Source organism: Lipotes vexillifer, unplaced genomic scaffold (genome assembly GCF_000442215.2).
Source record: "Lipotes vexillifer unplaced genomic scaffold, Lipotes_vexillifer_v1.1 scaffold529, whole genome shotgun sequence".
In the NCBI taxonomy this organism is placed as follows: domain Eukaryota; kingdom Metazoa; phylum Chordata; class Mammalia; order Artiodactyla; family Lipotidae; genus Lipotes; species Lipotes vexillifer.
Window position 1 is genome coordinate 927,578 of NW_006777199.1, and position 23,312 is coordinate 950,889.

The window sequence follows — 23,312 nt, forward strand, 5'->3', positions numbered from 1 at the left end:
ACCCAAAGTTAGCAGAAGGAAAGAAATCATAAAGATCAGAGAAGAAATAAATGAAATAGAAACAAAGAAAACAATAGCAAAGATCAATAAAACTAAAAGCTGGTTCTTTGAGAAGGTAAACAAAATTGATAAACCATTAGCCACTCATCAAGAAAAAGAGGGAGAGGATTCAAATCAATAAAATCAGAAATGAAAAAGGAGAAGTTACAACAGACACCACAGAAATACAAAGCATCCTAAGAGGCTACTACAAGCAACTCTATGCGTATAAAATGCGCAACCTGGAAGAAAAGGACAAAATCTTAGAAAGGTATAGCCTTCCAAGACTGAACAGGAAGAAACAGAAAATAGGAACAGACCAATCAGAAGTAATGAAATTGAAACTGTGATTAAGAGTCTTCCAACAAACAAAAGTCCAGGACCAGATGGCTTCACAGGTGAATTCTATCAAACATTTAGAGAAGAGCTAACACCCATTCTTCCCAAATTCTTCTAAAATGTTTCAGAGGAAGGAAAACACCCAAACTCATTCTGTGAGGCCACCATCACCCTGATACCAAAACCAGACAAAGATACTACAAAAACAGAAAATTACAGACCAATATCGCTGATGAATACAGATGAAAAAAATCCTCAAGAAAATACTAGCAAACAGAATCCAGCAACACATTAAAAGGATCATACACCGTGATCAAGTGGGGTTTATCCCAGGGATACAAGGATTCTTCAATGTACGCAAATCAATCAATGTGATACACCGTATTAACAAATTGAAGAATAAAAACCATATGATCATCTCAATAGATGCAGAAAAAGCTTTGGACAAAATTCAACACCCTTTTATCATAAAAACTCTCCAGAAAGTGGGCATAGAGGGAAGCTACTTCAACATAATAAAGGCCATATACAGTAAACCCACAGTAAACATCATTCTCAATGGTGAAAAACTGAAAGCATTTCCTCTAAGATCAGGAACAAGACAAGGATGCCCACTCTCACTGCTAGTATTCAACATAGTTTTGGAAGTCCTAGCCACGGCAATCAGAGAAGCAAAAAGAAATAAAAGGAATACAAACTGGAAAAGAAGAAGTAAAACTGTCACTGTTTGCAGATGTCATGATACTATACATAGAGAATCCTAAAGATGCCACCAGAAAACTACTAGAGCTAATCAATGAATTTGGTAAAGTTGCAGATACAAAATTAATGCACAGAAATATCTTGCATTCCTCTACACTAATGATGAAAGATCTGAAAGAGGAATTAAGGAAACACTCCCATTTAACATTGCAACAAAAAGAATCAAATACCTAGGAATAAACCTACCTAGGGAGACAAAATTCCTGTATGCAGAAAAGTGTAAGACACTGATGAAAGAAATTAAAAATGACACAAACAGATGGAGAAATGTACCATGTTCTTGGATTGGAAGAATCAACATTGTGAAAGTGAGTATACTACAGAAAGCAATCTACAGATTCAATGCAATCCCTATCAAATTACCAGTGGCATTTTTTACAGAACTAGAACAAAAAATCTTAAAATTTGTGTGGAGACACAAAAGACCCCGAGTAGCCAAAGCTGTCTTGAGGGAAAACAGTGGAGCTGGAGGAATCAGACTCCCTGACTTCAGACTATACTACAAAGCTACAGTAATCAAGACAATATGGTACTGGCACAGAAACAGAAATGTAGATCAATGGAACGGGATAGAAAGCCCAGAGAGAAACCCACGTACCTATGGTTAATCTATGACAAAGGAGGCAAGGTTATACAATGGAGAAAAGACAGTCTCTTCAATAAGTGGTGCTGGGAAAACTGGACAGCTACATGTAAAAGAATGAAATTAGAACACTCCCTAACACCATACAGAAAAATAAACTCAAAATGGATTAGAGACCTAAATGTAAGACCGGACACTATAAAACTCTTAGAGAAAAACATAGGAAGAACACTCTTTGACATAAATCACAGGAATATCTTTTTTGATCCACCTCCTAGAGTAATGGAAATAAAAACAAATAAATGGGACCTAATGAAACTTAAAAGCTTTTGCACAGGAAAGGAAACCATAAACAAGATGAAAAGACAACCCTCACAATGGGAGAAAATATTTGCAAAGGAATCAGTGGACAAAGGATTAATCTCCAAAATACATAAACAGCTCATGCAGCTCAATATTAAAGAAACAACCCAATCCAAAAATGGGCAGAAGTGCTAAATAGGTACTTCTCCAAAGAAGACGTACAGATGGCCAGGAAGCACATGAAAAGCTGCTCAACATAACTAATTATGAGAGAAATGCAAATCAGAACTACAATGAGGTATCACCTCACACCAGCTAGAATGGCATCATCAGAAAATCTATAAACAACAAATGCTGGAGAGGGTGTGGAGAAAAGGGAACCCTCTTGCACTGTTGGTGGGAATGTAAATTGATGCAGCCACTATGAACAGTATGGAGGTTCCTTAAAGAACTAAAAATAGAATTACCATATGACCCAGCAATCCCACTCCTGGGCATATAACCTGAGAAAACCATAATTCAAAAAGACACATGCAACCCAGTGTTGATTGCAGCAGTATTTACAATAGCCAGGTCATGGAAGCAACCTAAACGCCCAGTGACAGACGAATGGATAAAGAAGTTGTGGTACATATATACAATGGAATATTACTCAGTCATAAACAGGAATGAAATTGGGTCATTTTTAGAGACATGGATGCATCTAGAAACTGTCATACAGAGTGAAGAAAGTCAGAAAGAGAGAAACAAATATTGTATATTAACGCATTTATGTGGAACGTAGAAAATGGTACAGATGAACCCATTTGCAGAGCAGAAATTGAGACACAGAAATAGAGAAAAAATGTATGGACACCAAGTGGGGAAAGCGGCAAGGTGTTGGGGTTATGTTGTGATTAATTGGGAGATTGGTATTGACATGTATACACTGATGTGCATAGAATGGATGACTAATAAAAAATTTTTAAAAAAGTCCTGCACGAGGATGTTTATAGTAGCTTTATTTGTAATTGCCAAAACTTGGAAGCAGCAAGATGTCTTTCATGTACCAGATAAACTGGGGAATGGAATATTACACAGTGCTAAAAAGAAAGAAGCTATGAAACCATGGAAAAACAGGGAGGAACCTTAAATGCATATTATCAATATTAAGTGAAAGAAACGAATCTGAAAGGGCTACACACTGTATGATTCCAACTATTTGACATTTTGGAAGAGTCAAAAAGATGGAGACAATAAAGAGATCAGTGGGGCTTCCCTGGTGGCGCAGTGGTTGAGAGTCCACCTGCTGAAGCAGGGGACACGGGTTCATGCCCCAGTCCGGGAAGATCTCACATGCTGCGGAGCTGCTGAGCCCGTGAGCTGTGGCCATTGAGCCTGCATGTCCGGAGCCTGTGCTCCGCAACGGGCGAGGCCACAACATTGAGAGGCCCACGTACCGCGCACACACACACACAAAATCAGTTGATGACAGGCTGGGGTGTGAGAGGTGGAGAGATGAATAGGTAGAGCATAGAGGATTTTTAGGGCAGTGAAAATACTCTGTATGATATAGTAATGATGGATATATGCATACAACTTTAGCCATATTTTCTCAGAAGTGAAGAACAGCAGAAAGATCCAATAATTTAATGGATGAGTTTCTAAAAAGTATCGCTCAGAAGACCTTCAAGATGGCAGAGGAGTAAGACGTGGAGATCAACTTTCTCCCCACAAATACATTAAAAATACATGTACATGTAGAACAACTACAGAACACCTACTGAACACTGGCAGAAGACCTCAGACTTCCCAAAAGGCAAGAAACTCCCTACATACCTGGGTAGGGCAAAAGGAAAAACAGAGACAAGAATAGCAATGGGACCTGCACCTCAGGGAGGGAGCTGTGAAGGAGGAAAAGTTCCACACACTAGAAAGCCCCTTCACTGGGGGAGATGAGGGGTGGGCGGGGGGGAAGCTTCATAGCCACAGAGGAGAACGCAGCAACAGGGGTGCGGAGGGAAAAATGGAGAGATTCCCGCACAGAGGATCAGTGCTGACCAGCACACACCAGCCCAAGAGGCTCGTCTGCTCACCTGCCGGGGCAGGCGGGGCTGGGAGCTGAGGCTTAGGCTTTGGAGGTCAGACCCCAGGGAGAGGACTGGGGTTGGCTGCGTGAACACAGCCTGAGGGGGGCTAGTGCACCACAGATAGCCGGGAGAGAGTCTGGGAAAAAGTCCAGAACTGCCTACGAGGAGAGGGGATTCAGAGCACCACCTAAACAAGCTTCAGAGGCAGGTGTGAGCTGTGGCTATCAGCGTGGACACGAGACGGGCATGAGACGCTAAGGCTGAGTCTGCAGCCACCAAGAATCCTGTCTGCAAGCACAGGTAACTATCCACACGTCCCCTCCCAGGAGCCTGTGCAGCCCACCACTGCCAGCGTCCTGTCATCCAGGGACAGCTTCCCCAGGAGAACACATGGTGCGCCTCAGGCTGGTGCAATGTCACACCGACCTCTGTCGCCACAGGCTCACCCCGCATTCTGTACCCTTCCCTCCCCCGGCCTGAGTGAGCCAGAGCCCCCTAATCAGCTGCTATTTTAACCCCCTCCTGTCAGGGCAAAGAATAGACGCCCTCAGGCAACCTACATGCAGAGGCGGGTCCAAATCCAAAGCTGAACCCCAGGAGCTGTGCAAACAAAGAAGAGAAATTTCTCCCAGCAGCCTCAGGAGCAGTGGATGAAATCTCCACAATCAACTTGACATACCCTGCATCTGTGGAATACCTGAATAGATAACGATTCATCCCAAAATTGAGGTGGTGGACTTTGGGAGCAACTGCAGACTTGGGGTTTGCTTTCTGCATCTAATTTGTTTCTGGTTTTATGTTTATCTCAATTTAGTATTTAGAGCTTATTATCACTGGTAGATTTGTTTGTTAATTTGGTTGCACTCTTCCTTCTCTCTTCATATGTTTATATATTTTTCTCTTTTTCTTTTTCTGATAGTGTATATGTATGCTTCTTTGTGTGATTTTGTCTGTATAGCTTTTCTTTGATGGTTTGTCCTAGGGTTCTGTCTGTCCGTTTTTTCTTTTTTTTTTCATATAGTTTTTAGCACTTGTTATCATTGGTGGATTTGTTTTTTGGTTTGGCTACTCTCTTCTTTCTTTTTTTATTACATTTTTAATTTTTATTTTTAATATTTTTTTTATTTTAGTAACTATCTTATTTTTTCCTTTCTTTCTTTCTTTTTTTTCCTCCCTTTTCTTCTGAGCCGAGTAGCTGACAGGGTCTTGGTGCTCCAGCCGGGTGTCAGGCCTGAGCCTTTGAGGTGGGAGAGCCGAGTTCAGGACATTGGTCCACCAGAGACTGCATGGCCCACATAATATCAAACGGCAAAAGCTCTCCCAGAGATCTCCATCTCAACGCTAAGACCCAGCTCCACTCAACAACCAGCAAGCAACAGTGCTGGACACCCTATGCCAAACAACTAGCAGGACAGGAACACAACCCCACCCATTAGCAGAGAGGCTGCCTAAAATCATAATAAGTTCACAGACACACCAAAACACACAACCGGATGTGGTCCTGCCAACCAGAAAGACGAGATCCAGCCTCATCCACCAGAACACAGGCACTAGTCCCCTCCACCAGGAAGCCTACACAAACCACTGAACCAACCTTACCCACGGGGGACAGACACCAAAAACATTGTGAATACGAACCTGCAGCTTGCGAAAAGGAGACCCCAAACACAGTAAGTTAAGCAACATGAGAAGACAGAAATATGCAGCAAATGAAGCAGCAAGGTAAAAACCCACCAGACCAAACAAATGAAGAGGAAATAGGCAGTCTACCTGAAAAAGAATTCAGGGTAATGATAGTAAAGATGATCCAAAATCTTGGAAATAGAATGGAGAAAATACAAGAAACGTTTAACAAGGACCTACAATAACTAAAGAGCAAACCAATGTTGAACAACACAATAAATGAAATGAAAAATTCTCTAGAAGGAATCAATAGCAGAATAACTGAGGCAGAAGAATGGATAAGTGCCCTGGAAGATAAAATAGTGGAAATAACTACCACAGGGCAGAATAAAGAAAAAAATGAAAAGAATTGAGGACAGTCTCAGAGACCTCTGGGACAACATTAAACGCACCAACATTCGAATTATAGGGGTCCCAGAAGAAAAAGAGGAAAAAAAAAGGACTGAGAAAATATTTGAAGATATCATAGTTGAAAACTTCCCTAATATGGGAAAGGAAATAGTCAATCAAGTCCAGGAAGCACAGAGAGTCCCATACAGGATAAATCCAAGGAGAAACATGCCAAGACACGTATTAATCAAACTACCAAAAATTAAATACAAAGAAAAAATACTAGGGCTTCCCTGGTGGCGCAGTGGTTGGGAGTCCTCCTGCCGATGCAGGGGACACGGGTTCGTTCCCCGGTCTGGGAAGATCCCACATGCCGCGGAGCGCCTGGGCCTGTGAGCCATGGCCGCTGAGCCTGCGCATCCAGATCCTGTGCTCCACAACGGGAGAGACCACAACAGTGAGAGGCCCGCGTACCGCAAAAATAAATAAACAAATAAAATAAAATAATATAAAATACTAAAAGATGAGTTTGACTAAAAACTAAAGAAAAAATATTGACAATAGGAACAAGCCCAGATCCAAATACTAGGGTCATCAGACTTAGACTTTAAATACTTGTGATCCAATAAAGAAATTTAAGGAAATTCTAAGCATAAAATAGTAATCAAAATAAAGAATTAACACCTTTACAGACAAGCAAAAGCTAAGAGAATTCAACACCACCAAACCAGCTCTACAACAAATGCTAAAGGAACTTCTCCAGGCAGGAAACACAAGAGAAGGGAAAGACCTACAATAATAAACCCAAAACAATTAAGAAAATGGTAATAGCAACATTGATAACTACCTTAAATGTAAATGGATTAAATGCTCCAATCAAAAGACATAGAGTGACCGAATGGATATAAAAACAAGACCCATATATATGCTGTCTACAGGAGACCCACTTCAGACCTAGGGACACATACAGACTGAAAGTGAGGGAATGGAAAAAGATATTCCATGCAAATGGAAATCAAAAGAAAGCTGGAGTAACAATTCTCATATCAGGCAAAATAGACTTTAAAGACTATTACGAGAGACAAAGAAGCACACTACATAATGATCAAGGGATCAATCCAAGAAGATATAACAATTGTAAATATTTATGCACCCAACATAGGAGCACCTCAATACATAAGGCATTGCTAACAGCCATAAAAGAGGAAATTGACAGTAACACAATAATAGGGGACTTTAACACCCCACTTTCACTGATGGACAGATCATCCAAAATGAAAATAAATAAGGAAACACAATCTTTAAATGATACATTAACAGGATGGACTTAATTGATATTTATTGGACATTCCATCCAAAAACAACAAAATACACTTTCTTCTCCAGTGCTCATGGAACATTCTCCAGGATAGATCATATCTTGGTTCACAAATCCTTGGTAAATTTAAGAAAACTGAAATCATATCAGGTATCTTTTCTGACCACAATGCTATGAGACTAGATATCAGTTACAGGAAAAAATCTGTAATATACAAACACATGGAGGCTAAACAATACACTACTTAATAACCAAGAGACCACTGAAGTATTCAAAGAGGAAATCCAAAAATACCTAGAAACAGGGGCTTCCCTGGTGGCGCAGTAGTTGGGAGTCCACCTGCTGATACAGGGGGCACGGGTTCATGCCCTGGTCCGGGAGGATCCCACATGCTGCGGAGGGGCTGGGCCCGTGAGCCATGGCCGCTGGGCCTGCGCGTCTGGAGCCTGTGCTCCACAAGGGGAGAAGCCACAACAGTAAGAGGCCTGAGTACCACAAAAAAAAAAAAAAAAAAAAAACACCTAGAAATAAATGACAATGAAAACATGGTGACCGAAAACCTATAGGATGCAGCAAAAGCAGTTCTAAGGGGGAAATTTATAGCAATACAGTCCTACCCCAAGAAATCAGAAACATCTTAAATAAACAACCTAACCTTACACCTAAAGCAATTAGAGAAAGAAGAACAAAAAAACCCTAAAGTTATCAAAAGGAAAGAAATCATAAAGATCAGATCAGAAATAAATGAAAAAGAAATGAAGAAAACAGTAGCAAAGATTAGTAAAACTAAATGCTGGTTCTTTGAGAAGTTAAACAAAATTGATAAACCATTAGCCAGACTCATCAAGAAAAAAAGGGAGAATACTCAAATCAATAGAATTACTAATGAAAAGGAGAAGTAACAGCTGACACTGCAGAAATACAAAGGATCCTGAGAGATTACTAAAAGCAACTATATGCCAATAAAATGGACAACCTGGAAGAAATGGACAAATTCTTAGAAAAGCACAACTCTCCAAGACTGAACCAGGAAGAAATAGAAAATATAAACAGAACAATCACAAGCACTGAAATTGAGACTGTGATTAAAAATCTTCCAACAAACAATAGTCCAGGACCAGATGGCTTCACAGGTGAATTCTGTTGAACATTTAGAGAAGAGCTAACACCTATTCTTCTCAAACTCTTCCAAAATATAGCAGAGGGAGGAACACTCCCAAACTTATTCTATGAGGCCACCATCACTCTGATACCAAAACCAGACAAGGTGTCACAAAGAAAGAAAACTATAGGCCAATATCACTGATGAACATAGATGCAGAAATCCTCAACAAAATACTAGCAAAGAGAATCCAACAGCACATTAAAGGGATCATACACCATGATCAGGTGGTGTTTATCCCAGGAATTCAAGGATTTTTCAGTATATGCAAATCAATCAATGTGATACACCATATAACAAACTGAAGGATAAAAACCATATGGTCATCTCAATAGGTGCAGAAAAAGCTTTTGACAAAATTCAACACCCATTTTTGATAAAGACCCTCCAGAAAGTATGCATAGATGGAACTTACCTCAATATAATAAAGGCCATAGTTGACAAACGCACAGGCAGCATTGTTCTCAGTGGTGAAAAACTGAAACCACTTCTACTAGGATGAGGAACAAGAGAAGGTTGCCAACTCTCACCACTAGTATTTAAAATAGTTTTGGAAGTTTTAGCCACAGCAGAGAAGAAAATGAAATGAAAGGAATCCAAATCAGAAAGGAAGTAAAACTGTCACTGTTTGCAGATGACACGCTTCTATATACATAGAGAATCCTAAAGATGCTACCAGAAAACTAGAGCTAATCAAGGAATTTGGTAAAGTAGCAGGATACAAAATTAATGCACAGAAATATTTTGCATTCCTATACACTAATGATGAAAAATCTGAAAGAGAAATTAAGGAAACACTCCTATTTACCATTGCAACAAAAAAGAATAAAATATCTAGGAATAAACGTACCTAAGGAGACAAAAGACCTGTATGCAGAAAACTGTAAGACACTGATGAAAGAAATTAAAGATGATACAAACAGATGGAGAGACATACAGTGTTCTTGGATTGGAATAATCAACATTGTGAAAATGACTATAATACCCAAAGCAATCTACAGATTCAATGCAATCCCTATCAAGCTACCAATGGCATTTTTCACAGAACTAGAACAAAAAATTTCACAATTTGTGTGTAAACACAAAAGACGCCGAATAGCCAAAGCAATCTTGAGAACAAAAAACAGAGCTGGAGGAATCAGGCTCCCTGACTTCAGACTATATTACAAAGCTACAGAAATCAAGACAGTATGCTACTGGCACAAAAACAGAAATATAGATCAGTGGAACAGGCTAGAAAGCCTAGACATAAACCTACGCACATATGGTCACCTTATCTTTGATAAAGGAGGCAAGAAAATACAATGGAGAAAAGACAGCCTCTTCAGTAAGTGGTGCTGGGAAAATCGGACAGCTACATGTAAAAGAATGAAATTAAAACACTGCCTAACACTATACACAAAAATAAACTCAAAATGGTTTAAGGACCTAAATATAATGCCAGACACTATAAAACTCTTAGTGGAAAACATAGGCAGAACACTCTATGACATAAATCACAGCAAGATCCTTTTTGACCCACCTCATAGAGAAATGGAAATAAAAACAAAAATAAACAAATGGGACCTAATGAAACTTAAAAGCTTTTTCACAGCAAAGGAAACCATAGCAAGATGAAAAGCAACCTTCAGAATGGGAGAAGATATTTGCAAATGAAGCAACTGACAAAGGATTAATCTCCAAAATAAACAAGCAGCTCATGCAGCTCAATATCAAAAAAAACAACCCAATCCAAAAATGGGCAGAAGACTTAAGTAGGCATTTCTCCAAAGAAGATATACAGATTGCCAACAAACACATGAAAGGATACTCCACATCACTAATCATTAGAGAAATGCAAATCAAAACTACAAGTAGGTATCACCTCACACTAGTCAGAATGGCCGTCATCAAAAAATCTACTAACAAATGTTGGAGAGGGTGGGGAGAAAAGGGAACCCTGTTGCACTGTTGGTGGGAATGTAAATTGATCCAGCTACTATGGAGAACAGTATGGAGGTTCCTTTAAAAACTAAAAATAGAACTACCATATGACCCAGCAGTCCCACTACTGGGTATATACCATGAGAAAACCATAATTCAAAAAGGGTCATGTACTGCAATGTTCATTTCAGCACTATTTAGAATAGTCAGGACATGGCAGCAATCTAAGCAATCTAAGTGATAACGAATATGTGGCACATGTATACAATGGAATATTACAGAGTAAAGTAAGGCAGAAAGAGTAAAAGAAATATATGCTAACACATATATATGGAATGTAAAAAAAAATGGTTTTGAAGAAACTAGGGATAGGGCAGGAATAAAGACGCAGATGTAGAGAATGGACTTAAGGACATGGGGAGGGGGAAGGGTAAGCTGGGATGAAGTGAGAGAGTGGCGTGGGCATATATATACTACCAAATGTAAAATAGATAGCTAGTGGGAAACAGCCATATGGCACAGGGAGGTCAGCTTGGTGCTTTGTGTCCACCTAGAGGGGTGGGATAGGGAGGCTGGGAGGGAGATGCAAGAGCGAGGAGAAATGGGAGTGTATGTATATGTATAGCTGATTCACTTTGTTATACAGCAGAAACTAACACACCATTGTAAAGCAATTATACTCCAATAAAGATGTTAGAAAACAAAAACACTGTAGTGCTTCAATATGGCATAATGGTATACTTTAACAAATAAAATGGTAGTTTTTGAATCGATATATATATATATATATATGTGTGTATATATATATATATACATACATATATATATATATATATAAAACCACATTAAATCATGAATTTTAAAGCACATGCAAAGATGCTCAACATCACTAATCATCAGAGAAATGCAAATCAACACCACAATGAGGTATCACATCACACCAGTCAGAATGGCCATCATCACAAAATCTACAAACAATAAATGCTGGAGAGGGTGTGGAGAAAAGGGAACTCTCCTGCACTGTTGGTGGGAATGTAAATTGATACAGCCACTATGGAGTGCAGTATGGCGGTTCCTTAAAAAACTAAATATAGAACTACCATATGACTCAGCAATCCCACTACTGGGCATATACTCTGGGAAAACCATAATTCAGAAAGATACACGTACCACAGTGTTCATTGCAGCACTATTTACAATAACCAGGACATGGAAGCAACCTAAATGTCCTTCAACAGATGAATGGATAAAGAAGATGTGGCACATATATAAAGTGGAATATTACTCAGCCATAAAAAGACACAAAACTGAGCTATTTGTAATGAGGTGGATGGACCTAGAGTCTGTCATACAGAATGAAGTTAAGTCAGAAAGAGAAAAATACCATATGCTAACACACATATATGGAATCTAAAAAAAAAATGGTACTGATCAACCTAGTGTCAGGGCAGGAATAAAGACACAGACGTAGAGAACGGACTTGAGGGTACAGGGTTTGAGGGGGGGAAGGGGAAGCTGGGATGAAAGGAGAGAGCAGCACTGACATATATACACTACCAAATGTGAAATGGATGGCTCGTGGGAAACAGCTGCATAGCACAGGGAGATCAGGTTGGTGCTTTGGACCTAGAGGGGTGGGATAGAGAGGGTGGGAGTGAAGCTCAAGAGGGAGGGGATATGGGGATATATATATACATATACCTGATTTACTTTGCTGTACAGCAGAAACTAATACAACATTGTAAAGCAATTATACTCCAATAAAGATAATTAAAAAATAAGATAAATAAAAATAAAAATCATCCCTTAAATTACTATCGCTGACTCACTGTTCTCCCAAGCTACTGGGTGATTGACATTCTCGCTTTATTTGTCTAAGTAAAGATGTGTGTTCATCTTCATCTCCAAAGGCTACAAAATTCACTCATTTATCATCCCCTTTCTTTTAAAGTTTGTTTTGTTTTATTTATTTATTTATTTATTTATTTATTTTTGCTTTCTAGAAGAAGTGATACATATCCTCACCGCCCTCCTGTTCTCTTTGTGAACAACATGCGTTTTCCAAGAAGTTAAGTGAAACTAAGGATCCAGTTGGTGGCCACTGAACAGAGTGAAGGTAATTGCCCCCTATGAAATCAAAACTATCACGTTCATATAGCATTGTCATGTTGTAAACTGAGATTCTCAGAATTTCCACCCCATCTGTTCTCTTCTGTTAAAAACTTCAGAAAGGGTAGTTCCTCTTGCCTCACTCTGCTGTCGTGTACACACTCTGTACTTTTGTGTTGCACGTAATATTTGGAGAGTGAAAGAGGGTTGAAAAAGAGGAAGAAGAGATAACAGTGAGGTCTCCCACCTTAGGTGGAGCAATGGGGAGGAGAAAGACTGTGTGCTTTTTCTGTCAATATGTTCTCATTGCCCATACTGGTAGATTGACTCCCTTCAATCAGAAGGCTTCTGAGACAATATAATCAGGTTTTTCTTCCTCTCCATATTTCTATTGTTGGCAGCAACAGGAATGCAGTGTCCTTAAATAGGATTGGTGTTAGTGTAAATTCAATCCAAATAAAAGCAATGCCTTCCTTTTTTGTTTCTGAGAAACTCAACACCACAGAGAAGTATGTGCTGTCTTTACAGTCTGGCCAGTCTGCAGATCACATGTGATCGGTGACCCTTATTTTAATATATAATCCATCATATTTTATGACCACTGCTTTGATCAGCTGAGCTAAGCAATCACAGAATATATATATACAGCCTGTTAACCTTGTAACATTATTAGCCAAAGCATATCTATGTGTCCTATCTGCCATATATCAGAAACATTTTTATTTTAAATATCACTTTCTATGGGCGTCGGTAGAAGCTGCTAACTCACCTCCATCATTTGCTGAGCCTCAGCACTTCTGTCCATGACAAAATTCAGTAAATTACTCCTGAATTGTCATTGCTTTGTAATAATTACTATCGTTCTAGTTTACATGCTTGCTTTACTGAGATGATTTTTTTAAAGACTGTGATAACCATATTGAAATAGCATGGGGTGAGGAAGGAGATATGCATGCATATTGTTTCTTCTTACTTTCTAAAAAGTCATATATGCCTTTATTATTCAAAGATTCTATTAAAGGTTAAATATAAAGGTTTTTATATAAGCTTTATAACTATATATATATATGAAGTTTGAAAGGCTTCAAGAACCTAACTTGAATGCATATATTTCGTTTTTAAAGATACTAAGTTCCCTAAGTGAATTAAGTTACCTAGATATACCACTGTTGGATACTATTTTTTAAATTTATTTATTTTTGGCCACACTGCACAACTTCTGGGATCTTAGCTCCCCGACGAGGGATTGAACCCATGCCCCCTGCATTGGAAGCGTGGAGTCTTAACCACTGGACTGCCAGGGAGGTCCATGGGTACTATTAGTCATAACTCAAAGCACTGCATCTATTGAGCTAGTGTCAGGTGTAAAATCTGTGCTTTTTGAAGCTTATATGCAGCTGATTATTCTTTTAGGAGGTGTGATACATCTTACATCTGCTTTATCACTGTTGTTGTTGCCTTTCTCTTATCATATGGCAACCTACTGTAAAGAACGCTTTTAGAGTTGTTAATATTGTCCTTTTAATTAAGGGTCTCCAGGAATTTGAGAGATGGAATGTAAGTCCACGAGAATTTATTCTAATTGGTTGCTGTCACTTCTTTTATGTGTAGTCATTATGATTAACTATTAGTCTTACTGGATACTTAAAAATTCCCAGGTAATGTGATAAGCACTTACCATGCAATGTCTCACTCTACACACCAATTCTATGAATCTGGCACTATTAATAATAATAAAATATAATGTTTTGCATCACTGATGATATCTTTACCCCAATCCTTTCATCAGCCCAGTTTTTACAATTATAAAGTCCAAAGAGTTCTGAAAATCAAAAGTTGTTTTATATGTTCTAAGCAAACAGATTTGTCAGTAGCATCTGACCTGAACTGATAGGAATTTTTAAAAATAATTTTTATTTTCTCACTAAAAAATATTGCTGCAGAAATACTACTGTTTGATTATAAGGTGCTGCCCCAGAGCCCACTGTAGTTACTCAATAATACTCAATATTCGTATCATATTACCATTCACAAATCTGAAAATTTCTGACTTCAAACATACAACTAGACACAAAGGTTTTAGGTAAGGATTGTAGACTTCTTTTGCAAATTTTAGAGTTGGAAGAGTTTTAAAAATAAAATTCCTCATTGTGTACATTGTGTGCGTGAGAAAAATGTGTACGTGAGAAAAATGAAGTAAGACAAAACTGACACTAAACTTCAGCACAAAGTTTGTTTTTTACTATATCATACTGCTTCTTTTCTCCACTCCTAAGAGTGAAACCTGACTTTCCCTAGCTACAAAATAGAGGTAACAACAGTACCTATCTGAGAATGTGAGCAGTTAATAAGCTAATGCGTAAGCAATTCTTGACACATGATAGCTCTGTGTGTCCCATCAAGAACATTAGTATCATTAGAGGTAATACATTGAATGATTAACCTCTGTACTTTTCTTTGTCTGCACTTCCTTATATGTGGGTGGTATCCACATTACCATTAGGAATACTAGGAGAATGAAGGGTGAAAAAATAGAAGTTAAGTTTTTGAAGTCCAGAATAGGCTTTTCATGCCTACACAATAAATTTGAAAGCCAAAATGTTTTAATTTGCAAGAGCCTGGTTAAAAAGGATTTTAGCAATAAAAACGGAAGGCAAGGAAAAAAGCAAACCACAACGTTTACGCTGTAACAATAGATTGGAAAGAGACTGGAGGGACGTCCAGAGGGCTCTGTCTCAATAAACTAGTACCCCAGGAGAGGGGTACTAAGATTGAAGGGGCAAAGCTCTGGAAGGGTGTCTTAAAGTCTGAGGTGAAGGCACTGAACTTGGGAAGACCATGTGAACAGAAAGGAATCAGATTGAACAGATGCTACCCACCACTACCACCATCACCCTAGTCAGAAGCCCAGTCAGGGCCTACAGGGTTCCCACCACCACCTGGCAGCCCTGCAGGTCTGCTGTGTCCTGTGTCCATGTTTTTGTTGTCCTTGTCTGCTGAGCATCTTCCATTGACAGAGTTGACCAAACATCCAGGTTTGCCCAGTGTCCCAGGAATGTAAGTCTGTTGCTTATCTGCTTACACCTCTTATGCCAGCATAATTAATAACACCTTCTCCATTATTTATATTTTATAAATGATAAAAATGTATGATCACTGTCTGCATTGACAACAGTCTGCCTTTCCACTGCTGATCATCCAGCAGAGTTGGCACCTGTTCATCTCTTGAGGTTTTTGTATCTTATCTCTACTGTTCCAAATAGACACACCCCTTTAAATGGCCCAGGACCCTTGCAGGGGCCCCTAAAGCAGAAGATGAGATCTTTGGTACTCAAAAATGGCATGATCAGCAGAGACCTTAAAACACAGTTGGGAGACACTGGACAGTGGTGACCACTTCTGTTTCACATCTTAATTGAAGTGCAGATACCTTAGCATATTTCACTCCCTTCAGGGCTTAGCATCCTCCTTGTGCACATAGTATGTGCTCAACAAAGACTGATAAAACATTCTGATTGGAGGAACCCTCAATTTTATTATCAATGCTGATGTAGCCAGGATGAGAAAGAGAAAAGAACTTGATATTGTTTTTAATTCTATAAATGCGTGTTTAAGGTACATGGTTGATATTACAGGAGGTCATCAATGTGTTTAATTTTTTATAAGTTTATGTTCTTCTAGATATTCTTCCAGCAGTAGGCAGAAATTTGGGGGAGGGGGAATACTTAGTAGAAAAGAATAGTGATACTTTGGGGTTTTTTTTCAACTTTTCTTTGTGACTGCTTTATCACAGGAATGTGATATATTCTTCCTAAATTTTAGATTGCCCCTTATCCATAGATAAATTATTATAAATATGCAGAACCTTGGCTTGAAGTTTGGGTGACTAAGGACTGTAATTTCGCTGTGGCTTTGAAGTTTCACAATGTGTTCAGAACTTTGAGTTCCAGAGCTCAGCTGCCATGAGGTGTTGTTTGAGAAGAAACTCAGCATCGTCACTTAGGTTACACAAAACATTTGTTGACAGCTTACTTCTCATTTAACTCAAAATTTGAGTTGTTTGATGCTTGGTGATTATCATTCCTGCAGTAGAATTTTTCAAAACAAATAATAAACATTAAAAAATCTAGGGCTTCCCAGGTGGCGCAGTGGTTGAGAGTCCGCCTGCCGATGCAGGGGACACGGGTTCGTGCCCCGGTCCGGGAGGATCCCACATGCCGCGGAGCGGCTGGGCCCGTGAGCCATGGCCGCTGAGCCTGCGCGTCCGGAGCCTGTGCTCCACAACGGGAGAGGCCACAACAGCGGGAGGCCCGCGTACCGCAAAAAAAAAAAAAAAAAAATATTATTTTTGTATATTTAAATAAAGAATAAGGATCATTAGCAATCTTCTGTGGCTTCCTGAATTAAATACATTCCTTCAGGGAAGATTAAGAGACCTTAATTTAGAATAGTCCTTCCAGTAAAGAAAGAAATTTTTAAAAAATTCATTAAAATGTTATAAAAATCAAACTCATTCTGAAAACTTGGCATCAAAAAGACCACAAATAACAAATGCTGGAGAGGGTGTGGAGAAAAGGGAACCCTTGTACACTGTCAGTGGGAATATAAATTGGTGCAGCCACCATGGAAAACAGTATGGAAGTTTCTCAAAAAACTAAAAATAGAACTACCATATGACCCAGCAATTCCACTGCTGGGTATACATCCAAAGAAAACAAAAACATTAATTCAAAAAGGTATATGGATTGGGTTGTTTGTTTTTTTGATATTGAGCTACATGAGCTGCTTGTATATTTTGGAGATTAATCCTTTGTCAGTTGCTTTGTTTGCAAATATCTTCTCCCGTTTTGAGGGTTGTCTTTTCGTCTTGTTTATGGTTTCCTTTGCTGTGCAAAAGCTTTTAAGTTTCATTAGGTCCCATTTTCCCATTTGTTTATTTTTGTTTTTATTTCCGTTTCTCTAGGAGGTGGGTCAAAAATGATCTTGCTCTGATTTGGGATGTGGGGATATATGTATACATATAGCTGATTCACTTTGTTATACAGCAGAAACTAACACAACACTGTGAAGCAATTATACTCCAATAAAGATGTTTAAAAAAAAAGGTATATGCACCACAGTGTTCATAGTAGCATATTTACAATAGCCAAGATATGGAAGCAAACTAAGTGTCCATCAACAAATGAATGGAGATGATGTGGTGTATATATATATATACAATGAAATACTACGCAGCCAAAAAATAATGAAATTTTGACATTTGTAACAACATGGATGGACTTGGAGAGTATTATACTTAGTGAAATGTCAGACAGAGAGAGACAAATACTGTATGATATCACTTATATGTGGAATCTGAAAAGTAAAACAAACTAATGAATATAACAAAAAAGAAACAGATTCACAGATATAGAGAACAAACTAGTGGTTACCAGTGGGGAGGGGGAGGGGAGGGGCAAAACACAGGTAAGGGATTAAGAGGTACAAACAGCTATGTGTAATATAAATAAGCTATAAGGACATATTGTACAGCCCAGGGAATATAGCCAATATTTTATAATAGCTATGAATGGAGTATAACCTTTAAAAGTTGTGAATTACTATGTTGCACATCTGAACTTCATTGTTAACCAACTGTATCTCAATAAAAAAATGTAATGCAACTAATATATTCAAAAAAGGAAATAAGCAGAGTTAAGTCTTTTGAGCTACTTTCCAAACTTGGTTACCTTTTTTCCTAACAATTTTTTAGGGTTGGGTCCTCTAATCTTCATGAGCAACAAGGACATTTTAAGCATAGTGAATGGTTCAAGTACTAATATCTGCTACTCCAGGTAAACAGTTAAGAGGAACATAGGCCTCTATTCAGTATTTACTGACATAAAGGATTCTTGCCAGAATGGTGAGTTCAGTCAGGGTATTATAGATTTTTGGACTGCACAGTATAATCTGACTATGAATAGCAGGTGATAAATATACCAGAATAATACTGTCAGAAACAGAGTGGATAAGAATAGATTTTTGATTCATGAAATTTCTACTAAAAATGTTGTATTACATAAAAAGTAACTAGCTTAATCTTTTTTTTAGCTGAACAAGTAATATAGAGATTTTGGCTCTAGATCATGCAGAATATTGATGCTTTAATGTACCCCCACTGCAAACAAACAGAAATGATAGTAGCAATGTAAAAGTGGAAAACCCACGAGACGTATCAGGGCTTCAAACAGTATAAGCATCTCTGTGGAGCTGATAAAGACACAAAGAAGTTGACAGGAACTAAAGCTGTTCACTTATTGGGCTCTGGTTTTTGAAGGAATTAGCAACAAATTCCTGGAGGTTAGAGCAAGGTCATGCTTTGGAAATTATTTTTTCAAACTCTGACTATTTCTGATTGTTTTATCATAGTTTTCTGTTTTTATTTTATGGTGATCATATCTTCTTGAATCTCTGAGTGTAATAATTAAAGGTTGTGTTGTCAGAATGTTTAATTTTTTATGGCTTTTTTTTTTGTTTCCCTAACTATTCTTATTTACTCACACTGTGCTTTTCTGTTGGTCTTGGATTTTCTCTTTTATGTTGCTTGTTTTCCTCATATGTCTGTTTGTCTTAGGTTGTCTGTTTAGCTCTAAGAATGTAGTACTGTGAGACTGGTGTGGGTTCCCACCGATGTTACTTTCAAGTAGATATAAGTAGTGTGGTTTTCCTGTAATTCCCTCTGGAGTGGGAAATTGTACTGGAGCATTTGTGCTTGGGTGTTAAGGGCTAGATTTCAATTTAGAGTGAATGGGTAGGGAGCCAGTCAAATGCCAAAGAGGTGGAATTTACCTTGAATTGACATTTGCATTAGATGCCTTTAAGTTCTCCTGCAAGGTTCTGTTCAGTTGTGAAGAAAAGAACCCCACAGGTTTTTGCAGGAGGGAAACTCTGGTTGCCTGTCTTCTGTAGATGGGGTGGAGGGAGGAGGATCTCTCCCCTCCAGTGAGGTAAAGATATTTTTCAGAATATCACATTTCAGAACGTTTAGCAGGGCACATTGTTTGAAAAGAATCTGGAATTTGAGTCTCCACCACTTGCCAATTGGGTGATCTTGAGCAAATTAATTAAACTCATTATTTCAATTTTCTCATCTGTAAAGTAGGAGCGATGATTTCTTCCTTATAAAATTATATTGCGAAGATTATAATGTTTTATATATATAATATGTATCACAGAGGCAGACTAACCATTAGACAGCTTAGCAAGTGTTCAGGGCATGAGCAAAATGGGGGCCCCCCAAAAGAGAAAAATAATTAGGTAAAAGTATTTAGTTTTTCAAAAGAAAATTATTCAGTTCATCATTTTGATTTAAAAAAAGCTTATTTGTATTTTCTTACACTTTTAGAAAATGCTTTTTGATACTTTGCTGTTGTCCTATGTTGAATTACATATTGGAATGGCACCACAAACATCTCAGTGCTTAGTTACTTGAAGGATTTTCATCTCCCTCTGGTTTTCTCCTCTCCCTCTGGTCTTCATCTGGGACCCCCAAACACATACACCCAAACATTTTACTAAATTAAGCATGTGCAAATATTTAATACCTTTGCGCTGATATACTTAGGAGCTAGCTTTGGACTTATAGTGAATTTTCACCTTAAAATAATTCAAGACTATCCATTCCTATGGCTGTTTTGTTTGTTTATTTTTCACCTGGGTCCTTTCAGCTTACATTTTTCTATATTATTCAGTGTATCATCAGGCTCACAGAGTCTGGTGACTAATGGGCTTTTCTGGTCTGTTGTGTGAAAAAAAAAACTATTCAAAAAAATTATAAAATCACAAATGCATAGGTGGTAAATTTTAAAAATATATAATGGTACTCACAGGTATCCCCCTGTTTGATATCCTCATTATGGAGTCAAATTGATGTACAGCAAAGCACACCAGGTAAGTGCTCATGGGAACAGACTTCTGGAAAGTTGTTCGATTCCATTTATCATCCACCGACTCTTCTTTCTGTTGAAAGCAAAAGATAATCTTTTATTTATAAAAAGATCAATCATGGACAAGACAAACAAAAAATTACTCCAAACCTAGCTTTCCAGTCAGAAGTCCTTTGTTAAAGCTTAGGTGTAAAAAGAAATTTTACCCCTAACTGGTGATGTTGAAAAAGACTAGAGGAAAATTCATTTTATTTTTAGTACCGTGAAAGAATGATTGAGCTATATACCATATGAGGTTTCTCAGGGAGAAGTACAACTTTGTGATGTAAACTGGACAGGAGTTTATCTTTCTACATTAAACACACAATCCTGGCCATAATATTTGAGCAGGTACTGTGGCCTCTTAATGAAGAACAGGCTAGTGCTCAGTGCCTTGCACACAGGAAGAACTAAGCAGGTATTTGCTGATTTGACTATGTGCAAGAGGGTAATAGCTGTACCAGGCATAGCAGGATGTCAGGTTGTCTTTTTCATCTCTGGTTGTTTCCATCTGAGACCCAGGGTATAGTCACTAAAGTCACTGCTTTGGTTACCATGGAGTGAGAGAAGGATTGCATTACTTCATGCAACTACCGACCCCATCTGTCTGGTTTTCTGTCCATGCCAGCTTTGCCTTCCTCTCTCAGCCAGTCATCAGTCCTACTACTTCATCCATGAATAGTTGCCTAATTCCTGCTACCCCTTGTTTAAACATTTCCACATGCCCTGCAGCCACACAGTGAGTCACTCTACAGTGGAAAGCTTTAAAAAAGGATTTAAGAGAGGGAGGCTAGACTAGAACTTGATGCATCATCGACAAGGCAAGCATGTTATGTGCACATGCTTATAGGGAAGAGTTGGAGCCCCAGCAAAGTTACTCTATGATAAAAACCTAGCAGTAGTTTCGATCTCCTAAGGACCCAGATTATTCACCTTCTTCCAGGACTAGTTTTCTGGAGCTAGGTGAAAGTGAAGAAGTATATACTCTGCAAAACGAAAAGGTCATGTGAGGAAACCGTAAACAGAGGTTAGTAAAGTTTGCATTCTTACTCCTCCCACCTTCATTTTCACTGTTCTATGCCAAAAAATTCTGATGGCATTTTATTCTGATCCAGTCTTCTGGATTAGAGTGTCATAGTTTAGGTTTATCCTTTCCTCTTTCTTCTCCAATCAAAACCCAATTGCCCAGGTGTCTGACACCAGAAGAAAAGTTGACAAGCTTACACCAACAGTTTACTTTTTAACCTTCTTAAAGCTTTGGTTTGCTTTTTCAAGGAATATTTGTAATTAAAGAGGATGAATTTCAGTTATGATGTATCACAAAGTGGATCAGAAAGATGGGAGTTGTAAAGTAGGCACAATGCTTTTCTGGTATTAGATAGATGACAATTATATCTAAGGATGAGCTTCACCCTTTTATTTTATTTTATTTTTTTGCGGTACGCAGGCCTCTCACTGTTGTGGCCTCTCCCGTTGTGGAGCACAGGATGTGCAGGCTCAGCGGCCATGGCTCACGGGCCCAGCCGCTCCGCGGCATGTGGGATCCTCCCAGACCGGGGCATGAACCCGTGTCCCCTGCATTGGCAGGCGGACTTTCAACCACTGCGCCACCAGGGAAGCCCCAAGCTTCATCCTTTTACATGTCAAAGGTATAAGGAATAATAAACCTCAACCTTGAGGTAATGATGCTTTAGTTAACTGCGTTACCCATTCTGGAGAGGAGGAGCAGTAAGAGAGGAAAGAATCATGTTAATAATTATACAAACAGAACTTATTGTAGCCTATTTTTTTTTTTAACATTTAATGAGTACTTCTTGTTCACTAGAATACCTATGGGCATGGTGTTTCCTGGAGTTGTGGCTATATTCCAATATTTAAGTGATGATTTTTTGTAGTAGCCCTATATTAAAAACTGGGTTTATATTCAACTGAAAACCAAGAATAGTAACTAGGCCCTTTAATATTTTTAAATCTGTAATTCCATTAGTTTGCCTTTAATTTGTCATGATTAGGGGCTTCTTTCATTTAAGCAGAACCCAGCTAATGTATGTCTACTGTATCCATTCTTGCTTAGAAAACCTAACATGGTGTTTTGACTGGAATGTGATATCTTGAATTAAAGATGTCTAGTACTCAAAGAAAAGAGATTGCCCAAATGTATTTTCAAGCCTCTAAATAAGCTATTAGAGCACACATTTATTTTAGAATTCAGTAGGTTCTGTCATAGCAAAGCAGGTAATTTACCTGATATTATAAACAGACTATCTGCATAAATTAAAAAATTTAAAATACTCACCTCCACTGGCATATTTGAAAGTGCCTTATATTCTTTGGGGTGGACGATAGATATTGTATAAGTTGCCTTTTTGTTGGGCTCATCAAAACAAGGGAAGGATTTCCTGGCATCTGTTGGTTCATGATCAGTGGCTGCTATGCTCCTTAGAAATAAACACACAAACAAAATATATGTTGCCTCTTCTGATAGCCCCTATGTTTCTATTCCTATAGAAAAGAATCAGCTATGTAATCTTAAAATGAGTTTCCATCCAGAAAACTATCAAATAGTTGTCAAAGTCTTTCCTGGAATTGTTAGGTTAACAAATAAATGAAAATTCAGAAACTGCTTCAGATATTTTATGTGAGTAGTTAGGTATTTTGTTGCCATAACTAAAAATCTGTAAACTCTAAATGAGCAAAAATCAATCCAATGCTGAGCTATCACTCTTTC

The 23,312-nt window shown here is 38.4% G+C and overlaps 1 protein-coding gene across 1 annotated transcript in view; it reads right to left on the reverse strand.

Annotated features, from left to right (window-relative positions):
• The window catches only part of ENPEP (glutamyl aminopeptidase), a 107,821-nt gene that overhangs the window by 70,973 nt on the left and 13,536 nt on the right, over positions 1-23,312 (reverse strand). The window contains exons 2-3 of the mRNA XM_007450819.1: positions 22,881-23,022; positions 20,487-20,618 (exon numbers count right to left, since the gene is read on the reverse strand). Coding sequence (XP_007450881.1) covers positions 20,487-20,618; positions 22,881-23,022 — 274 coding nt within the window. The remainder of the gene's footprint in view (positions 1-20,486; positions 20,619-22,880; positions 23,023-23,312) is intronic.